Source organism: Mytilus galloprovincialis, chromosome 14 (assembly GCF_965363235.1).
Source record: "Mytilus galloprovincialis chromosome 14, xbMytGall1.hap1.1, whole genome shotgun sequence".
NCBI classification, from domain to species: domain Eukaryota; kingdom Metazoa; phylum Mollusca; class Bivalvia; order Mytilida; family Mytilidae; genus Mytilus; species Mytilus galloprovincialis.
The window spans coordinates 68,660,616-68,676,613 of NC_134851.1; the positions used below are offsets into that span (position 1 = coordinate 68,660,616).

The 15,998-nt window shown below is 31.2% G+C and overlaps 1 protein-coding gene across 1 annotated transcript; it reads right to left on the reverse strand.

The window, feature by feature from the left end:
• Nucleotides 1-254: 254 nt before the first annotated feature.
• On the reverse strand, nt 255-12,073 carry LOC143059113 (uncharacterized). Its single transcript, XM_076232606.1, has 7 exons — nt 11,646-12,073; nt 10,535-10,692; nt 8,075-9,325; nt 6,534-6,614; nt 5,776-5,856; nt 3,562-4,030; nt 255-1,322 (listed from the first exon to the last, which is right to left on the reverse strand). The coding sequence occupies exons 1-7, from the start codon at nt 11,968-11,970 to the stop codon at nt 1,270-1,272; spliced, it is 2,418 nt and encodes an 805-aa protein (XP_076088721.1). The 5' UTR covers nt 11,971-12,073; the 3' UTR covers nt 255-1,269.
• Between the last annotated feature and the right edge of the window lie 3,925 nt (nt 12,074-15,998).

Here is a 15,998-nt window from a genome sequence, read left to right on the forward strand (position 1 = left end):
AAAATCAGTATAAAAAAACCATCCAAGAAAAATGTTAGGAGCTGGACATGATCCCAAAATAGAAAACGAAAAAAAAGAACACAAGTTGTTTTTAATGTGTATAAATATTTAAAATCTTTAAAAAATAAATAAAAATTAGGGCTGTAAGAAAATACTCTTAAATTATTAGTATCAATTGTATTTATTTCAAAGAAAAACTAGACATTTATAAAATTTCAAATTGTACATATATTCTTTTTTTATAAAGAATTATATAGTGCATGGTAGTGATATTCAACTTCATGATAAAAAATACAAATATTTAGATTATAAGTCTTAAATATTATTAAAGTGTAAAATAAGATACTAAGGATATGCTAGCAAACTTATCATAGATAACAGGATTATAATTTAATTTTGTTCTCAAGACGAGCGTTTTGTTTACAAAAGACTAACCAGTGTAGCTCGAACCAAAATATTGAACAGGATAGGCCTCAAAAAGTACGAAGTGGAGAATCAATGAGGACCATAAATTCCAAACGGGTTTTGCCAAATTCAGCTAAAGATTTCAGCTGTTCTCTTAACATTGTAGAAATAGTTTCTGAGTATTGCATAAGAGTCATCAAGTTCATATTCTTTAATCATCTATAAATTTTGTAAATATTAAGATAACTTGAACATGCTCTTTTTTTAAACCATTTTCTAAACATTTACACAGGACGAAGTGCATTTTGTATGTTTTAAATAATTATTTGAATAAATTGATTTTGATTTAATGGATTTACAAATACATGTATCTACACCTTGATATAAATTACAGCATTCAGAGTTTCTTTTCTTTAGATAATTTTTTTTATGAAAAATTCAGTTATGTTTTTAAGATGTTTGAAAGGTGCGATGCGAGTTATTTATTGCTATAGTCATGAACGTTATTGAATATCTGAACTTCCAACTTTAAATCAATATTACAATTTTAGGTCAACTTTGACTTAATGTACAAACATTTTTTATCAATTTTTAAATTTTAGTTCATTATTTCCATTATTTCTTACTTTTAAAACTTGAGCATTTTCAACATGTTCAACTAAAACTCTTTTACTACATTCACTAGACTGTTTGTTAATCCACAGTTATCGTATCTTACAGGGATTTAGCAGCAACATGACATATCATCTTAAAACATGAAACTGGTCATTTAAGAGTTTGAGATTCGTCCTTTGCAAATTATTTATGCTGACATTCTGTTTTAACCACTGTCAATAACGAAACATTTCAGTCGTTTTCTGTGTTTTATAATGGTGCGACATTCAATTGGTGTTCAATTTCAACTTCAATGGCCATTTCTGAAAATAGAGAAAATCATTACTGCACTGAAAGCTATGTTCATGCATGAAGCTCTTTCTTAAAATTGAAACATGATATATTCAATTTATGGGCATTATCATACTTTCAATGAAACAATTAATTAATGCATCAGTAATAAAACATTATATATCCCAGTAATATTGAAAATCCTGTATCGGTCTGTATCTTTATTATATTGTTCTAACCATAACATTAATCGCGCTAATTTGCATGAAAGGAGATTTTTTAGCAATTTCACAATTCCTGACTGGTGTAAGAAAAATATTTATCCTCACTAGTGAAAAATATGTTCTTGGCTAATGATTAGTCGAAATTTGATTATGACGTCTAAATGTTTTGTATTCTTCTGAATTTTCCTATTGTGATGTCATGAAAAAAGGCGACCATGCCTGATGACGTCGCATATAAAGAACACAAATTTCTGAAAATCTTTGAAAAAGATGGATAAAAATCATTAGAGAAACAGATTTCTACACTATAACTCGTGTATTACGATATTTCTCCACTCTCGACAGTTAAATTTTAGTTATTTAAAAAGCTCGGCAAGCCTCGCGCTTTAAATAATAAAATTTAATTGTCTCGAGTGGAGAAATATAGTAATACACTTGTTGCAGTGTAGGAATCTATATTTCAACATTGATGAAGTTTTGTTTTCTTGGAGGATTGAACAAGTATGTTGTCAGAGGATTTTCTGTTCTAAAGATACAGACCGATACAGGATTTTAATATATATGGTTTAGGGATGGGGATCTCGACTGTTTACAAGATGATAGGACATTCTCAGATTGAACGGGATCAGGGTGACCCCCAGGGACTTCCCTTTTATTTCATTTGATTTGTTTTATCGTCCCATTCTGACAAGAGTATATATGGTTTAGGGGTGGGGATCTGGACCGTTTACAAGCTAATAGCATATTCTCGAATTGAAGGGGGTGGGGTGACCCCAATGGACTCTCCCTATATTTCATTTGATGTGTTTTATTCTTCCAAACAAGAATATATATGGTTTAGGGGGTGGGATCTGGGCCGTTTACAAGATAATAGCATATTCTCAAATTGAATGGGTTGGGGTGACCCCAGGGACTTCCCTTGAATTTCATTGGATTAATTTTATTGGCCCATACAAGAATATATATTGTTTAGGGGTTGGGGATCTTGGTCGTTTACAAGATAATAGCATATACTCAAATTGAAGGGGGTGGGGATGATCCCAAGGACTCACCCTTTATTTCATGTGATTTGTTTTATTGTCCTATAATTATGTATGTAGACTGCGTGGGTCTATCACTTACAGTTTTCAAGTTATATTCATTTGAAAATTTTAGAAAATAAAATCCAATACGATTCTATAGTAAAACCCTCCCTTCTCTCTGCCCCCCCAATACCCCTTAATAAACCCAATGTAAACGAAAGATTGATGGATTACCTAGACATATTAGTCTAACATTCTATGAAACCCTAAGCAAATCTGACATGCGGTTTTGGAGAAACGCTGCGGACAAGTTTATTTTTAAAGTGGCGGAAGAAGAAGAAGAAGAAGAAGAAGAAGAAGTAGTAATACCTTTCTTTGAAATAAGCAAATATGAGAGAAACGATGTACATGTCATTGAACCTGTTAGTATAGACAGTTTTAAACATAGATATGATTAAGAATCATACAATATTTGAGAGTGTGGTAAAGGACACACAGAGAACTTAATCAAATATAAAATTTTCAAAACGAACTGAACATGGAACTACCAAAATGTTATTTCCTGGTGTTAAATGAAGAACTTTGTTCAACATGTTCAATGATATCCAATGTCCTACTTTATATCAATCTGCATTAGAAACCAGCTAAAAGTTTAGTCCCTCTCCTTTACAACATGAGCTTAATTTATATGTTGAATTTATAGAGTTATGAATTTCCCATTCTCAATAAAACGTTTCGAATTAATCTAATGAATGTGGAATGTGGAATAGATGTATGATATAAAATGTGACACATTTAACGCAGTGTCATGATAGACCTTATTTCAAAACCGGATTTTTTCACACATGTTCTAAACATGTTTAGAATTGTCATTTCAACTCAATAAAAGAGAGCTTGTCATTAAGAATTTAATCTGTTTACAAAAGGTCATATATTAGCTCTTCTAGATTTGTGACATACTCAGACACGGAATAGTAAAGCAACCGTATACTCTACATTAACTACTTTTAAAAAAGTGAATTTACCTGATTCAATTTCATTTTCAATCTGATGATAAACAACTTTCAGGTCCTCTGCAGAGATAGCTTTGGAAATGATTTCATTAAAGTAATCAGTATACAGCCTGGCTGGTTTGTTTTGTTGATCAGATCGTGTTAAAAGATCAGCTAGTATTTCACACAACTCAGTATAGCGTTTTTTGTCAAGTTCGAATTTCTTAGAATGAAATATTTCATTCCTTGTATATCGTATCCGCTCAATATCATCTCCAACAGCTATGTTTGTAGACTGAATAGTTTGCCATGTGCCTCCCCATCCATTACTTGGTTTATGTTTATTGATTCGTCTGTGCTCACTGTACAAATATGTAATATCGCAATCACTCCTAGGACGAAGGAATGCTTTATCTTGTTTCAAAATATCATATAAAACATCAGAAAGGATATTTAGCACAATCATTCCCATTTTTGCAAAGTTAAACTCCTCCAATGTGAACTGTAAATAAGTAAAAAGTAAAATGAAAAAGAACGTAAAAAGAGTTGGATTACTAACTCATAATTTTGGCTCTAAAAGTATGAAAAAATTTCTCTGTGATAATGTTGTGAAAACTTGATTAAATCAGAGATGTAAAAATGTTCAATTGTTTTACTTTCAACATGTTTCACCTATTGCATCGTTCCTGAGGTAGTTGTGAGGTCATAAAAAGAATTTTGCAAAATTTATGCCAGTTTCTGTAAAATTACCACTTACACCATCCTTCGCCCACATAAATTTTGTGAAATTTTCGTTTAATATCATATTCAATAGACAATCCAATGGGCGAGGGGTTGTGCCACATACAAATCATAAAAGGGTGGGATTGACAAAAGGTGGATGATAATCAAATCAGGTTAATATACTTATAAATATAAAGCAGATGCATACCGATCATATTTACTAAAATAATTGAGGTTAAGAAAATAATATTAAGGATGTTTGCTACTCTGTTTCAAAATACCAAGCTTTTTAAGACAGTTATAAATTGATTGTAGATAAATAAAGGAACTAAAAACAGAAAAAAAGATTCCGTTTATAACCCATTGAAAATTTGGCGGGAAACAATTCTCTAGATTTTTCATATATTTAACCTTTTTTCTTTCAAACACAATGAAAAATAACAAGATTTCATAGATGTCATTTAAAACGATATGTAATCAAATTATGGCAAGAAAAGTAGGAGTTAGTGGACAAAATTTGTCATGCACTACATGGATAAAACCAGAGGATTCCGAACATCTGGCAAAAATTCAGAAACAAGAGCAGCGAACATCCTTCACAGGACCATTTATTGGCATTCCTGGCTATATTGAAAATGTTGCCGGCTAAAACGCCACACATATCAACCCACCATAACAATAGCGCCCCCAAAATACAGTGAAAAGAGTGCTAATATTATTAATATAAAACAAAAGGCTGTCAGAGTGACATCAAACCGGATTTTCTTGCAGAGGTCAAACCCTGAACAGTTTGCCAAGTATGGAAACAACATTTAAGCTTAAAATAGCCATGAATTTGTATTTTGATTGAATATTTAAAATAAATCGTTATCTAATTAATGTCCTTTAATAAATAATTCAAATATGATTAAGTAAAAATTAAACAATAACACACACAACAAAAATAACGTGTTGCCCCCTCCATTACGGTTGGGGAATAAAAACAGAGACAAAAACGGTCAAAAGAACACATCATACTTACAACAGAGAATGAGCTAATTAAACCAACAACAAAAAACCCAAGTGGTCGCAAAAGGTAAATAGGGTTTTTCCTTACTATTTCTAAATGTAATGTAGCTTATGATGAGTATTGTAGTAATATTTGCAGTAAAACAATCGTATTTTGTAATTTAAATATTACATGGTCATTAGTTGTGTTGGTGAGACATTTGTATATAACGCTCATATGTGGTAATGCTATCAATAAATTATCAAAATGATGTTTCATTCTTTTGGAATTTTGGTCCTCTATGATCTTCAACTTCGTACTTTATTTTGAACTTTTATTATTTTTTATTCGGGCATCAGTGATGAAGGAGTCATTGAAGACAAAACTTTGATGAGTTTGTTTTTTTAAACTTCATCATTGAAAACCGTTAGTCATTAAATTCCTTGTTATCATATTGAATTGTACCATTTTACTGTACCAGACGCACATTTCAATCAGTTCAGATTTATTCCCGACTACATTTAGGTATTACATACCCCTGTGGAACTGCCAGTTCTAGTTGACTGTTCAGATACATTTGAAAATGCTCGCATTTCATTTTTGAAATAGCAGCGCACCTAAACAAAATAAATGTAGTTGAAAATTTGTTTTTAAACTCTTAAAATTAACTACAGTTTGGCCATATTGGTGCCATATTCCTAAAAGAATGAACAGAATGTGCTTATTTATTAAATACAAACCAGAAAGTTATATTCCACTTACAAAATTGATTAAATTCTATATTAAAATCTATGAACATTCAACATTGAAAACAAAAGTTAAAAATACCCTGAATTCTAAAAATAAAGAAATGTAGTATGATTTCTAATCAGACAAATATCAACCAAAGTTCAAATTAAGTTATGTACGCTATTATAGGCAAACACACGACTTTTAAAATGCGAAAAAAATCATACCGTTTAGTCGGCTATAATAGGTTCATTTGACAGAAATACTACTCTTAAAATAGCAGATGTCCGATAAAAAAATATATTTTCTTAAGTCATGATTGCTCATGGATTACATATCCAGTGATCTGAACTACAAAATCAAAGTAATGATACAAGGCCGTCAAATATCAGAGCATCTGAGTAGTAGTAACAATAACTCAGTTCTAAAGAGGCTGAAGTATTAGTTATAGTGTTACAACACACATCTATGTAGATTCAAATTCTAGGATATTTATCTATGATGTTTGTTTTGAAAATATTTAATACACCAGTCATGCAATCTACAACTTGTAATAGTTTTTTACCTTTGTAGAAACGTTTAGGTTTTTACTGGTGGTTTCTGCTTTGGAATTTGTTTCTGAACTTTCTTCAGATCCCCGAGGCAACTGAAATGATATACAAGCAAAGTAATCAAAAAGAGGAAGTCGATGGCCATACCTAACTGCAAGGTACATACCTCTTTGAAAATCTTCAGATATTTATGACAATAAATAACAATATGCATGTACAGGTCAAACGTTTCACAACATATAATGTATAAAACCTACTATGATTTCACAAAATGTTAGACCTCAGCTGATTTTACCAAATATCAGATCTCTTCTGATTTCACAAAAATATCAGATCTACTTCAGTTTCACAAAATATCAGACCTCCTCTGATTTTACAAAATATCAGACATTCTCCGATTTCACAAAATATCAGACCTCCTCTGATTTAAAAAAAATATCAGACCTCCTCTGATTTTACAAAATATCAGACCTCCTGTGTTTTCAAAAAATATCAGACCTCCTCTGATTTTACAAAATATCCGACCTCCTGTGTTTTCACAAAATATCAGACCTCCTCTGATTTTACAAAATATCTGACCTCCTGTGTTTTCACAAAATATCAGACCTCCTCTGATTTCACAAAAGATCAGACATTTCTGATTTCACAAAAATCAGACCTCCTCTGGTTTTACAAAATATCAGATCTCCTGTGTTTTCACAAAATATCTGACAACTCTGATTTTACAAAATATCAGACCTCCTCTGATTTCACAAAATATCAGACTTTTTCTAATTTCACAAAATATCATAAGTAACAATGATGTTTGCTAACTCCTATAATTTATTTTACGAACACCTGTGATTGTAAAATTAAAAGTCATAACAAAAATATTTCCAATAGTTGCACAAAACATCAAACTCTTCATTGAAATCTTCGCTGTTTAACAAAAAAACAGACAAAAAAGTGCAAACAGGTCGCATTGTTCATAAATATAATGATGAATTCAGAAACTCTTATTCGAACGTAATAAACTGCTACCAACACATTTTAGTTAAGAGGATTTTTGTGTCATTGGTATTGCTTTTACTGCAATGAGAATATCATGGATATATAAATACTTAATTTTGTATTGCTAAAGTTGTACCAGTGCATACAGTCAAAGACTACTTCAGTTTGTTTCTAATAGAATGTTTTTTTATCGTATTTTTTTTTTCATTTCATTGAAATAGATCATAGGGATTGATTACATTGTACATGTTATACTTAAACAATTTTGAATGAATTATAGCAAAAAATACTATGTCTAAATTTCATTAATGGATTTAGACCAAAAAAAATAGCAAACAAAAGCTGAGGTAATCGCATGCACTCCTAAAGGAGTGCACCAGGGTGCGTTGACATGGTAAGTGTCTTCTGCTATGAATGCATCATTAAAATCATAGATGTATAAATGCAGATGGAACAACATGCCATCTTATCAAAACCATGCAGCAGATATGTATATCATTCAATGACTGTCTAAGATAAAAGAAAATTATGAAAAATTTTAAAAGTGTTTAAGTGATTTACTTACGCATAGTGTATTACTTTGTAGATCTGACCATACATCAGTGAACTGGTGAGTGCTTGTACATTTTTCACAGTAATATTCTGTAATCTCTTCTGCACTAAAGTCATTTGATCCAATAACAGATTCTGGTTTTGTCAGGCCACAATCCCATTTTTTCTCAAATTTCACATTTGTCATCTTGAATCTTGTGCTGATAATCTTGTTTATTTCATCTGTAACAAAGTCAGCAATGTGTTTGTACATACCTCTCTCTATAATAGTTCTTTTCCCAAATTCAAAAATTTGGAGAAGAATGCAATTTTCACATGTTGCTATGAGTAATTTACTTAACTTTGTTGTTTTCTTCAATTCAAAAACAGCGATTCCTCTGAAAAGAGCTATTACCCGTTGAGTGGTATAATTTCTTCCTTCTTGTTCAATAACATTTACTTCCGCAACTTCATACTCCCGGTATAGTGAAGCAATCAAGTGATTCATTAAATGTGGTGGCAAAAATCTAAACTTAAAACATAACCAAGTAGATCTTTTACAGGTATTTTCGGTTACATTGAACATCTTGTATATGTCACACTCAGGTACAGATTTGATCATACAAGGTACATAATAGCATCTTTTTCCATCGGAAGAATATTCCTCTGATTTGATTGGACGTATAATGATATCAAATTTCTCCATAACATTCAGGATATGTTCCTTGTGTTCGTTCAACATTTGTCCTCCTTTGAAAATATCTTCTAATACTTCCTCATGCAATTTTCCCTTACAGTGAAATTCCTCCCATCGTTTTTGATTTTTGATGCTAATACACGTAGTTTGAAATTTCTTTGCTGTGACTATACATTTGAATGCATCAGACAGCCATTGTGTATCTAAAATAATATAATCTGGAAGATCTTCAAAATAAACCAAAGCTCTAATTTCATGATGAAATTTCAAATACAATACTAATTCCTCTCCATTCAAAGGATTTGGTGTTTCGGCAGAGATGTTTTTTAGTTCACCAAAAGCAATAATGGGTAACTCTTTCTTCTTCTCTTGAAGACGTTTTTCAAGCTGAATGAATTTCAAAGGATAGTTTTGATTCCATGTTTTCATTGTTCTTGCTAATGTGAGGATGTCTACTCGCATTTGGTGAAATACACTATCATTATCTTCTGTGTTAGAAAGTAATACTTCCCCCCTAACATGTCCTCGCTCATCTTCAGTTATTGCTTCAGTAAACATTAAAAGGTTTCTTCTACATGCATCTGTTATCTAAATAATGATATACTTCTTTATTGCTACATCTGTTCAACTAAAGATTGAAAATAGGTAGTCAATTGTTTTAAAGACATTAAAAAAAATATTCAACCTACATCTAATGACTGGTCCTGGTGAAGATAAATCCAGAAAAGCGCCTAACCCTTTCGCCGACGAATCTCGATTTACCTAGTTTCACGCTTCAAACAGATGACGATTAGTCCCGGTTTACCAGGATCGGAATACATCTTTATATTTCCCGCTCAAAACATTGCTTACACGAGTTATCTTTCTTTGTGAAATACCCGAATGAAAGTGTAAAGATGGCGCTTCCGTTTGTTGAAAACCGTGTCAAAATCAAATGAAGGTTATGGAATTTACGAGAATTTGAAATAAGGGAATAGTTATCAATAGGTACCAGGATTATAATTTTATAGGCCAGACGCGCGTTTCGTTCACATAAGACTCATCAGTGACGCTCAGATCAAAATACTTATAAAACATTTTTTTTGGTAAGAATAGTGAAGAATTGACGTCAGACTAGTATACTCTTTTGACATACAATGCCGTTTTTTGAACAAAAACATTTGGAATGGACATCGTTCAATGTAAGGAATTTGTAGAGCCTTATTAAATTGTCATATTTTTGGCGTTTTGAGTTTAAAAATTAAGATTTTGGGCCAAAAGTAGAATTTTTAGAATTTCATTTATTGGTTGCTGAAAATTTGCAAATTTGGATTTTTTATGAAGAAAAAATTATCAAAACATGAACAATACATGTACATGGTGTTAGTGAATAAAATAAAGACAAAAATAACTACAGACAAGTTTTAATTGATATTTATTAAGAAGATCTCCCACTTGAGTTGTAGCAGCCAGAGACGCCATTGTCTTAAAGTAGCTTCTGGCAGGGCAGCCTTCGGTGAAAGGGTTAAGACTCATAACATTTGAAAAGTGTTAATTCCATTTTTTTACATGAGTTTTTATATTTAGGAGACGCAACTCAAAGGTTTGTAGACTATATACATAGTGCTAAAGGGTGACGAGCCCTTTACTATAAAAAACTTCAACTCTTCAAATGTAAGGAAATTATTTATGAAATCGGAATACATTTCGGTGACAAGAAGGTATACATTCTATTACATAAACAATATCATTAAATAGAAATGGGAGAAAAGGCTCGACTTTCATACATTCTTTGGTGGTATTAGATATCGCGTTTACCTGTGCCGACTTTGAGGTCACGGCATCTTTCCAAGTACCAACAATGACCACTGGTGGATCAATATCCTCTGAAATATTCCTGATGTCGTCAGATTTATTTTCCTCATTTTCAAGTCTACTATAGCAATGAATTGAGTCCATCCATAGTCGAAATAACGCTAAATTGAAAAAAGAATGTTGCTCGGTAATTTTTTTTTCATCCGGTAAGTCAATTTAATACACGTTATGCTCTATAAAGGAACTGACTTATTAATTGAACTAAATTCCCAAATTCTTGTAAATGATCACAATGCAACGGAAACAGATCTTATTCAGCAAATTGCAGAGAGTGAAGAATGTCTTTTCTGGTGTAGTAAACGATGCAGTCAGGAACCTGTTATTCAATAGTTGTCATTTGTTGATGTGGTTCATCAGAGTTTCTTGTTTCTATTTTCTTTTAAAATAGAATAGACCTATGGTTTTCCTGTTTGAACGGTTTTACACAAGTCATTTTGGGGGCTCTTTATAGCTTGCTATTCGTTGTGAGCCAAGACTCAGTGAGGAAGACCGTAATTTGGCCTATAATGGTTTACATTTAAAAATTGTGACTTGGATGGAGAGTTGTCTCTTTGGCACTCATACCATATCTTCTTATTTCTTTATAAAGTATAATCTAGACGTGAATGTATTCCCTTGTTACTCATTACATCCTTTGTAAATATAAACATGCAGTTGTTGCCATTGGTATCTCCTCCCCATTTATAAATCACAAGATTTCAATTTTAAAATTCTTGCTCCCCATAATTTCATCTAGTAATGTTTTAGTTATTCTTTCAAAAAAAATTTAAACTGTTAGGCTCTGAATGGTTCTAATTTTATGTTTCCACTACGGTAATTATTTTTTATTTAAAAAAAGTAATGAGTAAATTATAAATATTATAAAATTTTCAATATACCTAAACACCCTTCTTAAAATTTGAATATATCCTTATTTTCATAGATTGTTTCCCTTTTTTATCACCTAATGAACCATTTTCATAAGTGACAATGGATAATTTCGTTTCGATTATGGCATTATGATATTTTTGTTTGTCAACTCTTTGCAGAATTTTTTTTAAAATTTTATGATTACCCTGTGCTTCTTTGTCTTCAACCTCATTGAGTTTTGTAACTACAAGATATATTGCATCTTGAGACAAAAAGGTTTGATGTGTGTGATAGAATTCTTCATCTCCTGCAAAATCCCATAACAACAGCGTGGCATACTCCTCTTTGTCATTAAGATTAACTTTAGATTTTAGCATGGTTTCAATATCTGTAAATGCTTGTTCTAAGGATATTTTATGTGGCTGATTTTTGTAGGCTATGAGAGGTTTATGATTTTCAGACTGCTGATATTTTGCTTCTAATTCAGTGAAGTCTCTCTTAAAAAGACGAAAAGAGCCAGGGGTGTTCATTTTGAATTGGGTGGCTGTTGCTACTCCAAAGACACCAATGGGTTGTTTGACTTGATTAGTCAGTGTTTCTTCATATGGTTTCAACAGTCTTGAATGAAGCTCTGTTTCTTCATTTTTGCCTATAATGAGAGAATTAAACTAATGTTTAGTACTGTGTTATAGGATTTTTTTTCCCTTTACTTATTTTTAAATACTTAAATATATATGGCAAATGTCAGTAACATAACAATACAATAAGTAAATTGAATATTTTAAATTGATTACTCCTCCATATTAACCATTTTTCGCGGCTTTTCGTTGTATAAAAAGTAACAAATCTAGTTTTGTGTAGGGTTGGGAACTAATGTCGTTAAATTCCTAAAATCAATGTAAAGGAAATTGGTATCTTCACCTATCCTTGAAAATTGTCAAATACAATATGAAACAGCTGTGTCAATATTTTAAAATCTTACCATCTAACTTATACCATATGCCGTCATCATGATTTGCTTTACATCTGATTTTATGAATTTCAATTCCGTTTGTACTAGGAAGTTGTCTATTGCTTATTTCTTCCCGGAACAGTCTCTTTAGTAAGGAGGTTTTTCCAGTGCCTTTCTTTCCGACAATGACTAAGCGAATGTCCCTTTTTTTCTCGGAGCCGGATTCAAGTAATTTGAGATACAAAGGAACATACTTTTTGTTAGACATTAGTCTGATTTCAATCGGAACCTTGTCATCTACAAAGAATAATTTCTTTTTGTTTAAAAATATGTTTATAAAAAATCAAAGTTAAAATGATAGGGATTTGTTTTTAAATAGACAAAAGGTATATTGATATCGGAATATTATAATTATGAAAAATGTTCTTATTAAGCTAGTGAAATATTTCCATTTATTCATTTCTTACTGATTTTAAATTTCATCAATCAAAACAAATACAATATTTATCTTTTTCAAAGGACAGAAAATGAACAAATAAGAATTGAGACCAAGACTAGAAGGAGAAAGATAAGCCCTTAAACAGGTTAAACAATGCCATGAAAACCTATTATGTCAAGGTCTAATGGAACAACATAAACAGTTTGCCAATGTATAGGCTTAAAAAACTGAAGTGAAGTTTTTTTTTATTGCACTTAGTATTATGTGACTTTTGCAATGTTGGCACCAGGGATCAAGATTAAGCATTTTTCATCAAAACAATGTTTTTCAAATCTTTCATTCAAACAAAATTTAAGATAAATTAGGTCACCGTTGCGGTATTTGATAATTTCATCGTCATTCTTTCGGGATTACTATACAGTAAAGTTTTACTCACTGTTGAATATCATACAAAGGGTGACCTTTTTGACATTTTTTTCTCATTTGCAATCATAAAACATCCGCTGGTTTTGTACTTTATACGATTTTCCATTTTGTACTCTCTTTTCTTCCATGATTTACCATACATAATATAAGAATAAAAATTAAATTTCGATAAAGTGATTTTAATTGCAATACTTGTAATATAGTCATTAATATGATATCCAGTGTATCAAAGAAATACCTGCAAAATTTTCTTTTTCTAGTGTCTCCATTCTCTCTTCGATGGGGGTTCTATACTGAAACTTCTTTTTAAACTTTTCCTTAATCCAAATGAGATTTACAATATCTCTTATATTAGTTATTGGTGAACTCACCAATGCATCAATCTCTGGCTTCAGGTCCGGTACAAGTCTTAGAATAGCCTATCACATGATAATAATATTGCAGTTTTTATATCATATAGTACAAGTGTAACATACAACTATTTAAACCATTGTGGTGACGTCAACCTATTAATCTACCGTGGATTCTTTTCCTAGAATCAACACTTCCTAAATCAATTGCTGCAATTGCTGCAATTGAAAGTTTATCTAATTGCTTCCTTTGTGAGCCTAATTTCATTAAGTTTGAATTGGCTAATTTACTGAACTCTGTTGTTGTAAAATCTTACCTTTAAATTTTGTGATTTTTATATACTTTCACTGGGAATCGAACCTGTCCATGAATAATGTTACAAGTTACTGACATCAATATGTCGACGAAACCTCTCAGCTACTAATGGGTTACGGTCAAAGGTCTATTATATATATATATATATATGAATTTATATGAATTTATATATATATGTATATAAACAAGTCTAAATTGAACGTAGTTTTCAGTTTAGACTTGTTTATATTTTTTCGTTTGGGCTTGTATCACATTTTCCCTCCGGTTTATATGATCCGTTCATCCTATATTGACTCTTAAAATTCAAGAGTCTATCTAAAATTGAGGGTACAATATATGGCCTTCCAAATACCGTTTCGATCCCTAACATCACTGAAGAGACAATTATTATCGAAATCCGGATCTGGTGTACAAAAAAGATATTGACACCTTATGTTTGTGTCCTAACATCTTGGCCACAAGTTTTAACTTTTTTGTTTAGTATTAAGTTTAAATAAAATCCATTTTGTTACAAAAAATCTGTGATCAATTTTATTTGGCAATCGCCAATGGCAGTCAACAGGGTAAAAGAACATCAGTTGTTCGACCTGTTAGTCAAATGCGTTTTGTTTAAATATACTTTTTCACTTTTTTGGTCTTTTGGAAAATGTTGTTTGTGCTATATTTAGACCCTTGTACAACGAAATTTGTTTTACATGCACACGTATAATAATTGCGGTTTTTATCCAACGCAATTATAGGTTTGAACGGAGTTTTCAATTTAGACGTGTTTATATATGAATTTATGATATACATCGGTACAACGAATATATAGGACTTGTACCTTTATATATACATAATAGGCAAACGTATGATATAAGTTGGTAGACGCGATGTTTCATCGTTTAGATCAATAATAAAGATTTAAAAAAACCCGTTTAGATCGATGAGTTCAAGTCATTGACTTGTCGGTTAAAGTCTGAATCCTTGTTATCTCTTTTAATTCATATTCTCTATTTTTCCTGGGTTATTTTTTCTTGTTTTATATGTTATTGAGGATTTGTCTTGTAATAAAAGCGAGTATGATCGTTTATTATTGCATTATTGTTGGCCTGTCCTCATATTTGAAACGAAAAGGATTACATTCTATTTGTCCATTTTCGTTTTATAAACTAATAAAGTATGACATCTGTTTTTACTACAGAATTTTACAAATGTTTTTTTTAGCAAAATCGTGATATTCCTAGATGTTAGAAATCTCGAAAACAACTTATTAAATTTACTATATATATGTTCCTTGTTGGGTTGTTGTCTCTCTGACACATTACCGATTTATATTTTTAATTTTATTAGAGATAAGTTCGAATATGCTTTTTTTAGTGGAATTGTTTCATGTCGGACATTTGATAACTAATAACACAGTATGGGGTTTTGGTGACGGTCGAAAGGTTACATGACATCTCCTAGTTTTATATTGAAAGCGTTTTTCCTATTCATGAATAATAACATGACTAATGTCGTCTACAGTCTAATATTGGTGAACATATTTCAGAATATTTATCATACAATAATGTCAAAAACAACATTAGAAGAATTTGACGGTGTAAAAAAGACCTGGTTATAGTGTTGTGGCGATTTTTTTAATGATCACTCAAAAAAGATAAAGAATAATCAATTGTGTCTTATAATCATTTTCAAAATATAATAGGCATTTCTTGATGGACAACCTTTACATTAACCTCATACTGAACTTTCCATCTGCATATACATATTTTGAGATACTAATTTTTTTCCCCAAATTCATTGAATTTCAAATAAAGAATAAATTTTTACCATTCGTAACTTGTTATTGTACAAATTACCTCTACTGCATAATCCCATATTTCTGTAAACGCTTTTTCGGTAATTTCACCGTTGTAAGAATGACTGATGTAGTTTCTGTAATATTTTATCCTTGAAATTTCTGCCCCAGCATTATGTAACTGTTCCGAAGGAAGTGTATCTTGGATGTTTAAATCTGTGAAATGTCTAAGTAAACAAACCATCAAAGGCATATCAAACGCTTCTGATGACAATCTCGAAGAACCTAACAAAAA